General features: G+C 42.9%; 1 protein-coding gene across 1 annotated transcript in view; it reads right to left on the bottom strand.

The window, feature by feature from the left end:
• Nucleotides 1–2,263: 2,263 nt before the first annotated feature.
• Nucleotides 2,264–16,053, bottom strand: part of LOC138370666 (uncharacterized) — a 63,933-nt gene continuing 50,143 nt past the window's right edge. Inside the window, exons 4-5 of the mRNA XM_069335285.1 lie at nt 4,128–4,262; nt 2,264–2,506 (exon numbers count right to left, since the gene is read on the bottom strand). Coding sequence (XP_069191386.1) covers nt 2,264–2,506; nt 4,128–4,262 — 378 coding nt within the window. The remainder of the gene's footprint in view (nt 2,507–4,127; nt 4,263–16,053) is intronic.

Below are 16,053 nucleotides of genomic sequence, written 5' to 3'. Positions count from 1 at the left end.
GATGTATGGTTTGTTTTTCTGGAGGTTTTGTTTTGTGATGTTACTGTGTTTGCTTGTTTGTCATTGTATTATGTTTTGTGCTTTGATATATGCTGTCATTTTCTATGCTTTTCTCGTGTGTGCTTTGTTGTGCTCTGCTGTCGGCCCTTCTGGCCGGTGGTCTATTGTTTTCCTTTGTTATGTATTTTGTAGTTTTTATTGTATTTAATTTGCATGCTTTGCATGTAAAAAAAAAAAATCTGGCCACACACCCCTTAATTCAACCCATCTGGCTGTTAACACCATACATACCATACAGAACACGTATCTGTATGGTCAGGACTCATCTACACTTAATAACTAGGACAGGTAAACCCGTTTGGGAGGCTTTGATTTAGAGAGTAGTTGTAGTTCGGTCTGGGAGTACCTGTAGCGCAGTTCAAGAGTCGTCGAGTACTCCAACCGTCCACAAGTGGTTGGGCACCATTCCTTACCCTCAGTCCCATCCCTGTAACCCACTATAAGTAAATCACCTTAAAAACCATTTTGAACTAGACACTGTATTTCATCGCTTTAACCATCTTCACTACAAAATTAAACAACAACTTTCCGCACTAACCATCTACACCATACGCGACCAGACTCATCATAGTGACCATCATCATATATGGACAGTCTTCAACAATGCCATCTTCACTACCTAGGCACCAACTCTTCAAAAATGTCCCCTACCCTTCACCACCTTCCCTACCCTTCACCATCTTCCCTACCCTTCACCACCTTCCCTACCCTTCACCACCTTCCCTACCCTTCACCACCTTCCCTACCCTTCACCATCTTCCCTACCCTTCACCACCTTCCCTACCCTTCACCACCTTCCCTACCCTTCACCACCTTCCCTACCCTTCACCTCCTTCCCTACCCTTCACCTCCTTCCCTACCCTTCACCACCTTCCCTACCCTTCACCACCTTCCCTACCCTTCACCACCTTCCCTACCCTTCACCACCTTCCCCACTCATCACCACCTTCCCTACCCTTCACCACCTTCCCTACCCTTCACCACCTTCCCTACCCTTCACCACCTTCCCTACCCTTCACCACCTTCCCTACCCTTCACCACCTTCCCCACTCATCACCACCTTCCCCACTCATCACCACCTTCTAAACTCTTCACCACTTTCCTCTTCATCAAGGTAACCATCTTCACTATACACCCTCTTCATCAAATAGTAGAATACACAAGAAAAAAATAAGATTTAATCATCTTGTCAACAACATGCTGGATAAAGCTTAGTGAGGCCGGAGTCTGGAATTTAGCGAGAGGGGAAGGGAACTATCAGGGAAAGCGCCAATCATTACGACTATATAGCACTAGGAAAGGGGTCAGGATAAGGAATTGGGATGGGACTGAGGGGAAGGAATGGGGCCCAACCACTTGGGGACGGTCAGGGATTGAACGCCGACCTGCATGAAGCGAGACCGTCGCTCTACCGTCCAGCCCAAGTGGTTGGACGCGAGAGGGGAAATTATTGTCATTTAACAGTTGATAATCCTGGCATACACACACACCAGTCACCCTGCAAAGTTTAGTGTGGCTGGCCCTGAGCGTCCGGACTTCCGACTTTAGACACAAATGTCTATGTTACACCTGTGTCACACCTGTGGCACACTTGTGTCACCTCTGTGTCACACCTGTGTCACATTGAATTAGTACAGTGTGAGAGGGAGGGTGAGGCCGTGAGTCGTCGATGAATAAACCAGTGTGTCATGAGTCAGAGGATGGGTGAGTGGATGTCGGTCTTGGATGAGTACATCAGTGGCACTAGACAGAGCCTGGGTGAGTAGACATGATGAGTCTTGGCTGGGTAAGAGCTCATCTCTCGCTCTGTTCTTGATGATTTTGGTAAACACACACACACACACACATACCTTTCGTGTATTTTTGTAATATATATAAATTTTTTTTTTAGGCTAAGGATTTTTGTTTACAGTTGTATAGATGGCTGCCACTGTCCAGGCATCCGCTCAATGGGATTGCTGTGACGTGGGAAAACTATCGGTGGAAGAGTCCGAGAAGTCACTAAAATCGGATAAACTTGAGCTACTATCGATGGTACTCGCCGAGCTGTCAGTTGGGTAGAAATAAGCTTCTATGGTTCTCAGGGTGACGTCTAACAGCTCTAGTACCGTTGGTCTGGTTCCTTCATCGCGGCTCGTCCCTCGTTTAGCGAGTGACCGAAGGCGGCGAGGCTTGCAAGACATTACTTCAGAGATCTCCAGGATCATGTAAGACAACCCACAACATCTGCCTTAACGGTGAGAGGTAACCCAATGCACGTCTCGTAGGCGTACCACGGCCATTCTATCATTGACTTCTCCGCTTCCTCTTCCGAAACGCTTCCGAAAGGGGAGACTTGTCCAACGAAAGTGGCGACCCCGAAGTCTATAATAGACGCCTTGGGATCTTTTGGGTCGCTCCAGTCCATCATAATATTATTGGACTTTAGGTCCACGTGAACGACGTTCTTTTGGTGTATTTCCTCCACTTTAACAATTAATTACTTGATAACCAACAGCCAGGTCATGTCATCAATGCGCTCGTCTCCATTCGCATGTTTATAGATAGCATCACTCAGTGTATCAGCCCCAAGGTACGACATGAAAATCCCGCCTACCAAAGGATATGTGCCAAGGAAATAAGGTGCTCCTCCAGCACCGTCTAGGGCCTTCATCATCTGTGTCTCTCGCTCAATATCTTCTATCCATGTCTCAGAAATATATACAACCTTAAGTACGACAGGCTCCTCGAGTTCAGGCAGGTGCCAGAGTTGAGTGCTTCCGTAAGTCCCACTTCCCAGCCCCTTAATGTTAATTTTCCTCTCATTCTTCCTTATCCATTTCTTATTACCAAGCAACTAAATCTGACGGTCGCGAACAGACGTCTTCTGGTCTTTCCGGAGCTGGACTTCTTACAGAAACAACAACCCATGTCGACGCTCTTGCTAACTCTTGCTTCTATAACCGCTGGTCCGGTAACTATCCTAGATGCGGTAATATAGTTAGGTTGCCTGACTGGAAGGTGGCCCCAGCAGGTGACCTGCTCTCTCACCACTAACACGTCTGCTGGACAATAGCAAGAGGTCAACATGTGAAACAATATCAATATCAACTTGTGAAAGCTCTAGTAACTACTTAATTAGCAGTGAGAAAGATCTAGGAGTTGATATCACACCAAACCTGTCTCCTGAAGCCCACATAAAAAGAATAACATCTGTGGCGTATGCGAGGCTGGCTAACATCAAAACTTCAGGAATCTGTGTAAGGAATCATTTAGAACCTTGTATACTGCATATGTAAGACCAATCCTGGAGTATGCGGCCCCAGTATGGAGCCCGTACCTTGTCAAGCACAGGACTAAGAAGGAAAAAGTTCAGAGGTATGCCGTTAGGCTAGTCCCAGAACTAAGAGGCAGAAGTTACAAGGAAAGGCTGTGTGAGATGCACCTCACGACACTGGAAGACAGAAGAGTAAGGGAAGACATGATCACTACCTACAAAATTATAAAAGGAATCAGGGTAGATAAAGATAAATTGTTTAACACGCGAGGTATGCGAACAAGGGAACACAGGTGGAGACTTGAGTATTCAAATGAGCCACAGGGACGTTAGAAGGAACTTTTTCAGTGTCAGAATAGTTAACAGATGGAATGCATTAGGCAGTGATGTGGTGGAGGCTGACTCCATACACAGTTTCAAGTGTAGATATGATAGAGCCCAATAGGCTCAGGAACCTGTACACCAGTTGATTGACGGGACCAAAGAGCCAGAGCTCAACCCCCGCAAGCACAACTAGGTGAGTACTGTAACCATCTTCACTACACACTTTCCTCATAGCTGTAACCATCTTCACTATCACACTATCCTCATCGCTGTAACCATCTTCACTATCCTCATCACTGTAACCATCTTCACTATCCTCATCACTGTAACCATCTTCACTATCCTCATCACTGTAACCATCTTCACTATCCTCATCACTGTAACCATCTTCACTATCACACTATCCTCATCACTAACCATCTTCACTATCACACTATCCTCATCACTGTAACCATCTTCACTATCACACTATCCTCATCACTGTAACCATCTTCACTATCACACTATCCTCATCACTGTAACCATCTTCACTATCATCATCATCACTGAAACCGTCTTCACTATCCTCATCACCGTAACCATCTTCACTATCCTCATCACCGTAACCATCTTCACTATCACACTATCCCCATCACTGTAACCATCTTCACTATCCTCATCACCGTAACCATCTTCACTATCCCCATCACTGTAACCATCTTCACTACACACTCCTCATCACCGTAACCCATCTTCACTACACACTGTCATCACTAACCGTCTTCACTATCACACTATCGTCATCACCGTAACCCATCTTCACTCTCCTGGAACTCCCAGGTGCCCCCCTTCATCAACACCATCACTACCTTCCCTCTCCTTCACCACCTTCCCTACCCTTAACCACCTTCCCCACCTTTAACCCCACCCGCGATGCAATGCGAGTCATAACAGGAGCTCCCAGATGGACTAAAATACTGAACCTAAGACTAGAAACCAAGCTAACGTCGATTGAAATAAGGGTAAAAGGGATCGCTGCATGCATGCTGACCAAGATATTGACTAGACCCAGAAGCAGTTCACTTAAAGATATAATCACTGGAACACTAACTCTGGACAGAAGAGCCTCCAATAGCAACAGGTGGACCCATTGTGCGATAAACACCATCAATACATTCGATATAACACAGTCACTGAGAAGGGTGTCGACGAAATACATGCAGACTTTGTTATGCAAGCCCCTTGGGAATCTCTGCCAGCAGACTTTAAGATTATGGTTATTGAAGGAAAAAAGAACCAGACTAATCCTCATCTGCTACGTAACATTGCACAGATGCATATAGAAGCAAACTTGGCATCCGACAGCTTCACTTACTTCACAGATGGATCAGTAGACCAGCTGGGACAAGAAACCGGAGCTGCAGTTAAAGCAGGAAACTCTGTAAATAGTTGGAGGCTCTCAAATGGGTGTTCGACTTTACAAACAGAGATGCTAGCCATTCAAAAGGCTTTGGAACATGCTCTTGCTGAACACCGAGAACATGTTATCATACATACAGATTCGAGAACCGCCATTGAAACCTTGCAACAAGAACACATATGTGATAACATCCATCTGATCACAAATGTCACATCATTAATGCAAACACTCAAACGACAAGGCCGACGGGTACTTATCAACTGGGTGCCAAGTCATGTGGGAATAATAGGAAATGACATTGCAGACGAAGCTGCAAAACTTGCAACAAAGAGAAGAAATGTAAACATTTAAACTTCCCAGTGATATATAGTCGTAATGGCTTGGCGCACTTTCCCGATAGTTCCTCTTCCCTTCCTTGACAGCCACGGTACCCAAGAATGACGTTAGTACGATGTTGAATTCAACGGCGTCAATTCAACGTTGAATTAACGACGATAATGTTGATTCATTGACCCGACGGTCCTATGTTTTGTTAATGAGTCTGGAATTAAATATTCTCAAGCGGAGATTTCGGTCCAGGTCTGAAGCTCTGAATCGTGTACACACGAAGCGGTTCGTGCTTTCGTGAGTGGTTCGTACATGAACCGGTATTGTTGACTAACAACTAGCGCAGGCAATCGGACTCAATTACCTTCGTGTAGTTGGGGTTTTGCATGGAGCAACCTAGCCTCGGCTCATCTATAACTTGAAGCTTATTGCAAGAGTTGTCAACCGTGGCAATTACACTCAGGGATTGAAAGGTAAGGGGCCCAGAAACTGAAAATCAATCTGCAATCACAATGAGTTAGTGAGTACACACACACACACACACACACACACACACACACACACACACACACACACACACACACACACACACACACACACACACACACACACACCTCGTAGAGGTGGTTTAGGGGCCTCGTAGCCTGGTGGATAGCGCGCAGGACTCGTAATTCTGTGGCGCGGGTTCGATTCCCGCACGAGGCAGAAACAAATGGGCAAATTTTCTTTCACCCTAAGTGCCCCTGTTACCTAGCAGTAAATAGGTACCTGGGAGTTAGTCAGCTGTCACGGGCTGCTTCCTGGGGTGTGTGTGTGTGGTGTGGAAAAAAAAAAGTAGTGAGTAAACAGTTGATTGACAGTTGAGAGGCGGGCCGAAAGAGCAAAAGCTCAACCCCCGCAAAAACACAACTAGTAAACACACACACACACACACACACACACACACACACACACACACACACACTGGAAGACAGAAGAGTTAGGGGGGACATGATCACCACATTCAAGATTCTGAAGGGAATTGATAGGGTAGATAAAGACACTCTATTTAACACAAGGGGAACACGCACAAGGGGACACAGGTGGAAACTGAGTGCCCAAATGAGCCACAGAGATATTAGAAAGAACTTTTTTAGTGTCAGAGTGGTTGACAAATGGAATGCATTAGGAAGTGATGTGGTGGAGGCTGACTCCATACACAGTTTCAAGTGTAGATATGATAGAGCCCGATAGGCTCAGGAATCTGTACACCTGTTGATTGACGGTTGAGAGGCGGGACCAAAGAGCCAGAGCTCAACCCCCGCAAACACAACTAGGTGAGTACAACTAGGTGAGTACATACACACACACACACACACACACACACACACATTCCCGAATCTCATCTCAGGCGCGTGATTGGAATGTCGAATCCAATCAGAGCAGTGATTAGCAAGTAGAAATGGATCGGAAGGTAAGGTAGGTTTAGGGATGAACAAATCCACAAGGGCCGTGATGAGGATTCGAACCTACGTCCAAGGGTGATCCCAGACGCGCCTTAGTCGATTACGCCACAACATGGCTAAAAGAATTGCAACCGAGAGTGCTGCTTATTGGCTACTGTTACTGACCTTGGTAGTTTCAACCAGAACGATCGTTTCTGGTTAGGTTAGAAGGTTCAGGCTCTTTGGTCGGGTGTGTATGTGTATATGTGTGTGTGTGTGTGTGTGTGTGTGTGTGTGTGTGTACTCACCTAATTGTACTCACCTAATTGTGCTTGCGGGGGTTGAGCTCTGGCTCTTTGGTCCCGCCTCTCAACCGTCAATCAACTGGTGTACAGATTCCTGAGCCTATTGGGCTCTATCATATCTACATTTGAAATTGTGTATGGAGTCAGCCTCCACCACATCACTTCCTAATGCATTCCATTTACTAACTACTCTGACACTGAAAAAGTTCTTTCTAACGTCTCTGTGACTCATTTGGGTACTCAGCTTCCACCTGTGTCCCCTTGTTCGCGTCCCACCAGTGTTGAATAGTTCATCCTTGTTTACCCGGTCGATTCCCCTGAGGATTTTGTAGGTTGTGATCATGTCCCCCCTTACTCTTCTGTCTTCCAGTGTCGTGAGGTGCATTTCCCGCAGCCTTTCCTCATAACTCATGCCTCTTAGTTCTGGGACTAGTCTAGTAGCATACCTTTGGACTTTTTCCAGCTTCGTCTTGTGCTTGACAAGGTACGGGCTCCATGCTGGGCCGCATACTCCAGGATTGGTCTTACATATGTGGTGTACAAGATTCTGAATGATTCCTTACACAGGTTCCTGAACGCCGTTCTGATGTTAGCCAGCCTCGCATATGCCGCAGACGTTATTCTCTTTATGTGGGCTTCAGGAGACAGGTTTGGTGTGATATCAACTCCTAGATCTTTCTCTCTGTCTGTTTCATTAAGTACTTCATCTCCTATTCTGTATCCTGTGCCTGGCCTCCTGTTTCCACTTCCTAGTTTCATTACTTTGCATTTACTCGGGTTGAACTTCAACAGCCATTTGTTGGACCATTCACTCAGTCTATCCAGGTCATCTTGTAGCCTCCTACTATCATCCTCTGTTTCAATCCTCCTCATAATTTTTGCATCGTCGGCAAACATTGAGAGGAACACACAGACACACACACACAATCACCTGGTGTACAGATTCCTGAGCCTACTGGGCTCTATCATATTTACATTTGAAACTGTGTATGGAGTCAGCCTCCACCACATTTCTGTGTGTGTGTGTGTGTGTGTGTGTGTGTGTGTGTGTGTGTGTGTGTGTGTGTGTGTGTGTGTGTGTGTGTGTGTGTGTGTGTGTTTACTAGTTGTGTTTTTGCGGGGGTTGAGCTTTGCTCTTTCGGCCCGCCTCTCAACTGTTTACTAACTACTTTTTTTTTTTTTTTTTTTTTTTCTCCACACCACACACACCCCAGGAAGCAGCCCGTGACAGCTGACTAACTCCCAGGTACCTATTTACTGCTAGGTAACAGGGGCACTTAGGGTGAAAGAAACTTTGCCCATTTGTTTCTGCCTCGTGCGGGAATCGAACCTGCGCCACAGAATTACGAGTCCTGCGCGCTATCCACCAGGCTACGAGGCCCCATGTGTGTGTGTGTGTGTGTGTGTGTGTATGTGTGTGTGTGTGTGTGTATGTGTGTGTGTGTGTGTGTGTGTGTGTGTGTGTGTGTGTGTGTGTGTGTGTGTGTGTGTGTGTGTGTGTGTGTGTGTGTGTGTATGTGTGTGTGTAATTACCTAAGTGTAATTACCTAAGTGTAGTTACAGGATGAGAGCTACGCTCGTGGTGTCCCGTCTTCCCAGCACTCTTTGTCATATAACGCTTTGAAACTACTGACGGTCTTGGCCTCCACCACCTTCTAAAATCGGCTAATCCTACTTGAAGATGGGCATTGGGGGGGTCGACCCCACCCCTCCCTATGACACGACCCCATGCAATCACAATTCACCATGGAAAGTTGTGTGTGTGTGTGTGTGTGTGTGTGTGTGTGTGTGTGTGTGAGTGTGTGTGTGTGTGTGTGTGTGTGTGTGTGTGTGTGTGTGTGTGTGTGTGTGTGTACTCACCTAGTTCTGCTTGCGGGGGTTGAGCTCTGGCTCTATGGTCCGCCTCTCAACTGTCAATCACCTGGTGTACAGATTCCTGAGCCTACTGGTCTCTATCATATTTACATTTGAAACTGTGTATGGAGTCAGCCTCCACCACATTTCTGTGTGTGTGTGTGTGTGTGTGTGTGTGTGTGTGTGTGTGTGTGTGTGTGTGTGTGTGTGTGTGTGTGTGTGTGTGTGTGTGTGTGTGTGTGTATGTGTGTGTGTGTGTGTGTGTGTTTCATCGCGGTGTTTACTAAATAAGAAATAATCGTAGATAAAATTTATAGAAATATGAAAACTAATAGTTACGTAGGAAGATGTTATAGCTAATGTTAGCCTGAAGGAAGAGGCCAAGGCTACCATAAGATACAAGGGAGAAGGTAGACCATAGAGCCTTGTCCCACTACCTCTGTCAATCACCAGGGATGAAGACATGCTAGAGAAGGAAATAAAGAGACGGAATGAGGAGAAAAAATGGAGACGCGTCACTCAGATAAGAGGGTGGCCAGAGCTAATTGTGTTGTCCAATTAGTGAGAAACTGATTTAATCTGACGTGTAAAATAGCTTCAAAGCCAACAAATTGCATTACTAAATATATATATATATATATATATATATATATATATATATATATATATATATATATATATATATATATATATATATATATATATATATATATATATATATATATATATATATATATATATAAATATATATATATATATATATATATATATATATATATATATATATATATATATATATATATATATATATATATTATTAAATATGACCGAAAAAGTAAGATTAATAATTCTAACACGAATTTTCTCAATCTTTCGTACATTACGCTTCACTGTTGGAGGTAAATCAAAAATCACTTCTCCAAAATTCATTTTTATTTCTAGTCTGACGCGACACGGGCGCGTTTCGTAAAACTTATTACAGCTCATAAAACGGAGGAAAGGGTCCTGAAAGATATTGTTAATAGAAACGTTATCCCTACAGACAAAAATCAGAGGATACAACTGACGATTTACTATAAAACCAGAAAAACGGCCAGCCTACTCATGAGAAACTCTCCAGACACAAAACAGAACGCTTTAAAAGAGACTAACGTCGTCTATGCCTTCAAATGCCCACTTGGGGACTGTAAGCTCCAAAAAACCCAGTAAATAGCCAAGACAACAACATCTCTTTCTAGGCGTTTAACGATGCATAAGCAACAGGGCTCCATTAAGGAACATATAATCTCTTCCCATAACCAAACCATCGCCAGAGAAATCCTAGTAAACAACACAGAAATCATCGATAGATACAGCGATAGCAGGCGGCTTGACGTTTGCGAGGCACTACACATCAAGAAGTCAACACCAGCAATCAACAGCCAATTATTGCACAACTATATTCTACCCACCTCAAGACTCCGCTCCAATATAGAAGCATCAAGAAATATGGACCAATAGGCTTTCTACAAACACTTCTATTCAATACCCATTGTTTCTGTTCTGTCTTGTGTTGATACTTTTAATACCCTATTAATATCCCCTCTTGTTCTGTCTTGTGTTAATGCCACATCACCCCTCCCACCTCACTCATATGTAGATATAAAATCAGAGATACGTAAGTTCTAATCAGTTGTGTATTTGTGAAGTCTTTGAAAATGTAATAAGTTTTACGAAACGCGCCCGTGTCGCATCAGACTAGAAATAAAAATGAATTTTGGAGAAGTGATTTTTGATTTACCTCCAACAGTGAAGCGTAATGTACGAAAGATTGAGAAAATTCGTGTTAGAATTATTAATCTTACTTTTTCGGTCATATTTAATAATATATGTCTACAGGAAAGACTGCTACCAAAATATACTAATATATATATATATATATATATATATATATATATATATATATATATATATATATATATATATATATATATATATATATATATATATATATATATATATTTATATATATATTTATTTAATATATATTTATATATATATTTATATATATATAAATATATATATATATATATATATATATATATATATATATATATATATATATATTTCATTGAATATGACTGCATATTCTGTATTTATTATTTTCTGGTTTAGGGCTTCTATCCCTCTAACTATTTTCTTAGCATGAGGGCTTAATTGAAATAGGAGTTCTCCAAAACTCATTTTCGTACTTTTAAGGTGAAGAAAAGAAGTGATTTACTATAGAGTGTATTACACTTATTTGTATAATTTGCACGACGTTTCGAACCTCTATGGTTCATTCTCAAGTGAACAGATCTTACAATACTAGTTGATTTTATACCCGCATTAGGTCAGGTGATAATACAATGAAGGTGAAAACATGGGGGGATACATAAGTGATAAACATAGGGGCTGCAGAAGGCTTATTGGCCCATACGAGGCATCTCCTATCTAAACACAAAGATTAATCCAGTGTAATTGGCCTGTTATGTTGGACATTGTCTTCTGTGTTGGCATCGATATGTTCTTGTCTTGTCCTTACTCTCATGGTGGGTAGAGTAAATAGTTCCGTGATTTGGGTGTTCATGGTAGGTCGCTCTATTCTTATGTGAATTGCCTCAAGAATTTGTAATCTTCTTGAATGTTGGGTTTTGTCTATTATGCAAGTATTCTTGTTCAACATTTCTCTTGTTAGAGTAATGTCATGGGCTTGTCTCATGTGATTCCTAGGGGCACCAGATTGAAGATGGCATGTCAAACGCCTCGTCAGCTTGGTCGACGTCATACCTATGTACTTACATTGAAGGTTACATCCTTCGTGGGGGCAAGTGTACATGTATACAACGCTTGACTGCTGTAGAGGGTTCTCCGTCGGCTTCGGGCTGTTTTTGATAAGGAGTTCGGAAGTCTTCTCGGTTTTGTAGAATATTATCAGGTTTATGTTTTGGTTAGGAGTAGTGCTTTTTACTCCTTTACGGATTATTTCTTTCATTATTCTTTCCTCTTTTATATGTTCACTGTGCATGGTTGATTTGTAATATAATTTTATTGGGGGTGTTGTGGTTTCTGTTCTAGGTTCTGAATTATACCAACGGTCCAAGTGTCTTCTTATAGCAGCGTTTATTTCCGCGTTGCTATATCCGTTGTTCACCAATACCTGAGTTACTCTTTCAAACTCTCTACTCACGTTGCTCCATTCAGAGCAGTGGGTAAGCGCTCGACGAATATAAGCATTGAGAACACTGGCTTTGTATCTTTGGGGGCACTCACTTCTACCGTTGAGGCATAATCCTATGTTGGTGGGCTTGGTATATACGTTGGTGCTTAAAGAGGTTCCTGTTTTTGTTATTAGTACATCCAGGAATGGCAGACTGTTATTTTCACTATTTTCATGTGTAAATCGGAGTACTGACTCTCTCTCTAGGTGTCTTTTTAGGTCAATTAGTTCATCTGAGTCTTTTACTATTACGAATATGTCATCTACATAACCCCCAATAAAATTATATTACAAATCAACCATGCACAGTGAACATATAAAAGAGGAAAGAATAATGAAAGAAATAATCCGTAAAGGAGTAAAAAGCACTACTCCTAACCAAAACATAAACCTGATAATATTCTACAAAACCAAGAAGACTTCCGAACTCCTTATCAAAAACAGCCCGAAGCCGACGGAGAACCCTCTACAGCAGTCAAGCGTTGTATACATGTACACTTGCCCCCACGAAGGATGTAACCTTCAATGTAAGTACATAGGTATGACGTCGACCAAGCTGACGAGGCGTTTGACATGCCATCTTCAATCTGGTGCCCCTAGGAATCACATGAGACAAGCCCATGACATTACTCTAACAAGAGAAATGTTGAACAAGAATACTTGCATAATAGACAAAACCCAAGATTCAAGAAGATTACAAATTCTTGAGGCAATTCACATAAGAATAGAGCGACCTACCATGAACACCCAAATCACGGAACTATTTACTCTACCCACCATGAGAGTAAGGACAAGACAAGAACATATCGATGCCAACACAGAAGACAATGTCCAACATAACAGGCCAATTACACTGGATTAATCTTTGTGTTTAGATAGGAGATGCCTCGTATGGGCCAATAAGCCTTCTGCAGCCCCTATGTTTATCACTTATGTATCCCCCCATGTTTTCACCTTCATTGTATTATCACCTGACCTAATGCGGGTATAAAATCAACTAGTATTGTAAGATCTGTTCACTTGAGAATGAACCATGGAGGTTCGAAACGTCGTGCAAATTATACAAATAAGTGTAATACACTCTATAGTAAATCACTTCTTTTCTTCACCTTAAAAGTACGAAAATGAGTTTTGGAGAACTCCTATTTCAATTAAGCCCTGATGCTAAGAAAATAGTTAGAGGGATAGAAGCCCTAAACCAGAAAATAATAAATACAGAATATGCGGTCATATTCAATGAAACATGTTTGAAAGAAAACCTGCTGCCAGTATACACCAATATATATATATATATATATATATATATATATATATATATATATATATATATATATATATATATATATATATATATATATATATATATGTGTGTGTGTGTGAATTTATGTGTTTCAAGATTGCTGTGGTATATAGATACCACATATATAAGTGGATATAATATATACCTTATTATTATACCATATATTATTATATATGTGGATTATATACCATAGGTATATAAGTGGATACCCGGCTTCACCCGGGTCTCTTTTCCCTTTCTCCACTCTTTTCTTTTTCTCAGTCTCTTCCCTCTATCATCTCTCTTTCTCAACATCCTTGTTTTTCAACAAGGTTGTTGAGAAAGATCTCAATACAAAGAAATATTTCAGAAATTTAAAAAAAAATCAGAAAAATCCAAAAAGATTTTAGCAAGGGTATAGAGATATTGATATCTTCCCCACCCCACCCTTTCTCCCCTAAGATTCCCCCTCTCCAACTTCTCTCCTAATCTCCCCCTCTCTCTCACTTCCCCTGCCCTATTCCCCCTTTCTTCACCTGTTTACCCACTCTCTTTCCCTCTTCCCCATCATCCCCTACCCCTCTTATTTCCTCTATGTAAGAAAACGTAAAACTGAATTCATGTTCATCACCTTTAAGAATGGAAATCTAGGGACTCGGCCAGCCACTTTTCACCAATAAGGAGAGGAAGAGGAATGGTCAGATTTGGGTTTGATTTCCCTCTTAACAAGACCAATAGAACCGACACCGACCAGCCTATGGCTGTCCTGTACTCCAGATTCTTCACCCTGCAAAGTTTGTGTGAGGCCAGCCCGAGCATCTGGCTTTCAACTTTGGCCAAACATTCTCTCTTATATAGATCACACACACACACACACACACACACACACACACACACACACACACACACACACACACACACACACACACACACACACACACACACAGGCTGGCTATACATCAGAACAGCGTTCAGGAACCTGTGTAAGGAATCATTCTGAATCTTGTACACCACATATGTAAGGCCAATCCTGGAGTATGCGGCCCCAGCATGGAGCCCGTATCTTGACAAGCACAAGACGAAGCTGGAAAATGTCCAAAGGTATGCCACTAGACTAGTCCCAGAACTAAGAGGCATGAGTTACGAGGAAAGGCTACGGGAAATGCACCTTACGACACTGGAAGACAGAAGAGTAAGAGGAGACATGATCACAACCTACAAAATCCTCAGAGGAATCGACCGGGTAAACAAGGATTAACTTTTCAACACTGGTGGGACGCGAACAAGGGGACACACGTAGAATCTGAGTACCCACATGAGCCACAGAGACGTTAGAAGGAACTTTTTCAGTGTCAGAGTAGTTAACGGATGGAATGCATTAGGCAGTGATGTGGTGGAGGCTGACTCCCTACACAGTTTCAAATGTAGATATGATAGAGCCCAGTAGGCTCAGGAATCTGTACACCAGTTGATTGACAGTTGAGAGGCGGGACCAAAGAGCCAAAGCTCAACCCCCGCAAGCACAAAGAGGTGAGTACAAATAGGTACCACACACACACACACACACACACAGGTGAAAACTGAGTTCCCAAATGAGCCACAGAGATATTAGAAAGATTTTTTGTTTAGTGTCAGAGTAGTTAACAAATATAATGCATTAGACAATGATGTGGTGGAGGCTGACTCCATACACAGCTTCATGTGTAGTTATGACAAGATCCCAGTAGGCTCAGGAACCTGTACACCAGTTGATTGACAATTGAGAGGCGGGGAACCAAAGAACCAGAGCTCAACCCCCGCAAGCACAACTAGAAGAGCACACACAAACACACACACACACACACAAGCCCCCGTCCTATCACCACCATAATCAAAATATCTCACGGCGCATGAAAGTTCCCCCAAATAACGAAAATTAACACTTTCTCTTACCCCCAACAAACCCTATTTTCCTCACTGCCTGGATCTTATCTATTCACACCTCTGATACAGAGCATTATTCCCCGCCCTTCATGAAACCTATGCATAGCAATGACTCGCTCAGGGAAATAAGGAGGAGAAATACCATTATTTTTAAAGGAAAATTTTCCACCCCCGCCCTCCAAAATAAAGTTGGCAGCCAAACTTGGTTCTTTCAGAGGTCCGGGCGTCAGTCTTTACCAAGTGTCATTTAACGCTCTCTTCAAGAGGATAGATGACTGATATGTATATAAATGTATCTATTCTTGTGGCGTGGGGGGTTGGGAGGGATGGAGTGGGGATTTGAGGGAGTGTCTAGTGAGGTTTGGAGGGGGTGTAGTGAGGTTTCGGGAGGGGTGGAGTGAGGGGGGGGGGGTTTGAGAGAGAGAGTGTCTAGTGGGGGTTTTGGAGGAATGGAGTGTGGGGTTTGGAGGGGTGGATACGGGAGTTAAGCAAGGCTGCTTGGAGAGTTAGAATTGCATTGGGAGATGGGACGTTGGATCGTGTGGGATGGGGCTCGAGAAGTGATGTAGAGATGGGAGAGCGATAGGAGGGATGGGGGAGGATTGAAAGGGGGGGTGCTGAAGTGATGGAAAGGGTGCCGGAATGGGGATGGGAGAGGAGGGGG

Source organism: Procambarus clarkii, chromosome 33 (assembly GCF_040958095.1).
Source record: "Procambarus clarkii isolate CNS0578487 chromosome 33, FALCON_Pclarkii_2.0, whole genome shotgun sequence".
Taxonomy (NCBI): domain Eukaryota; kingdom Metazoa; phylum Arthropoda; class Malacostraca; order Decapoda; family Cambaridae; genus Procambarus; species Procambarus clarkii.
The sequence above is the reverse complement of the archived record's forward strand: the minus strand, read 5'-3'. Positions and strand labels throughout refer to the sequence as shown.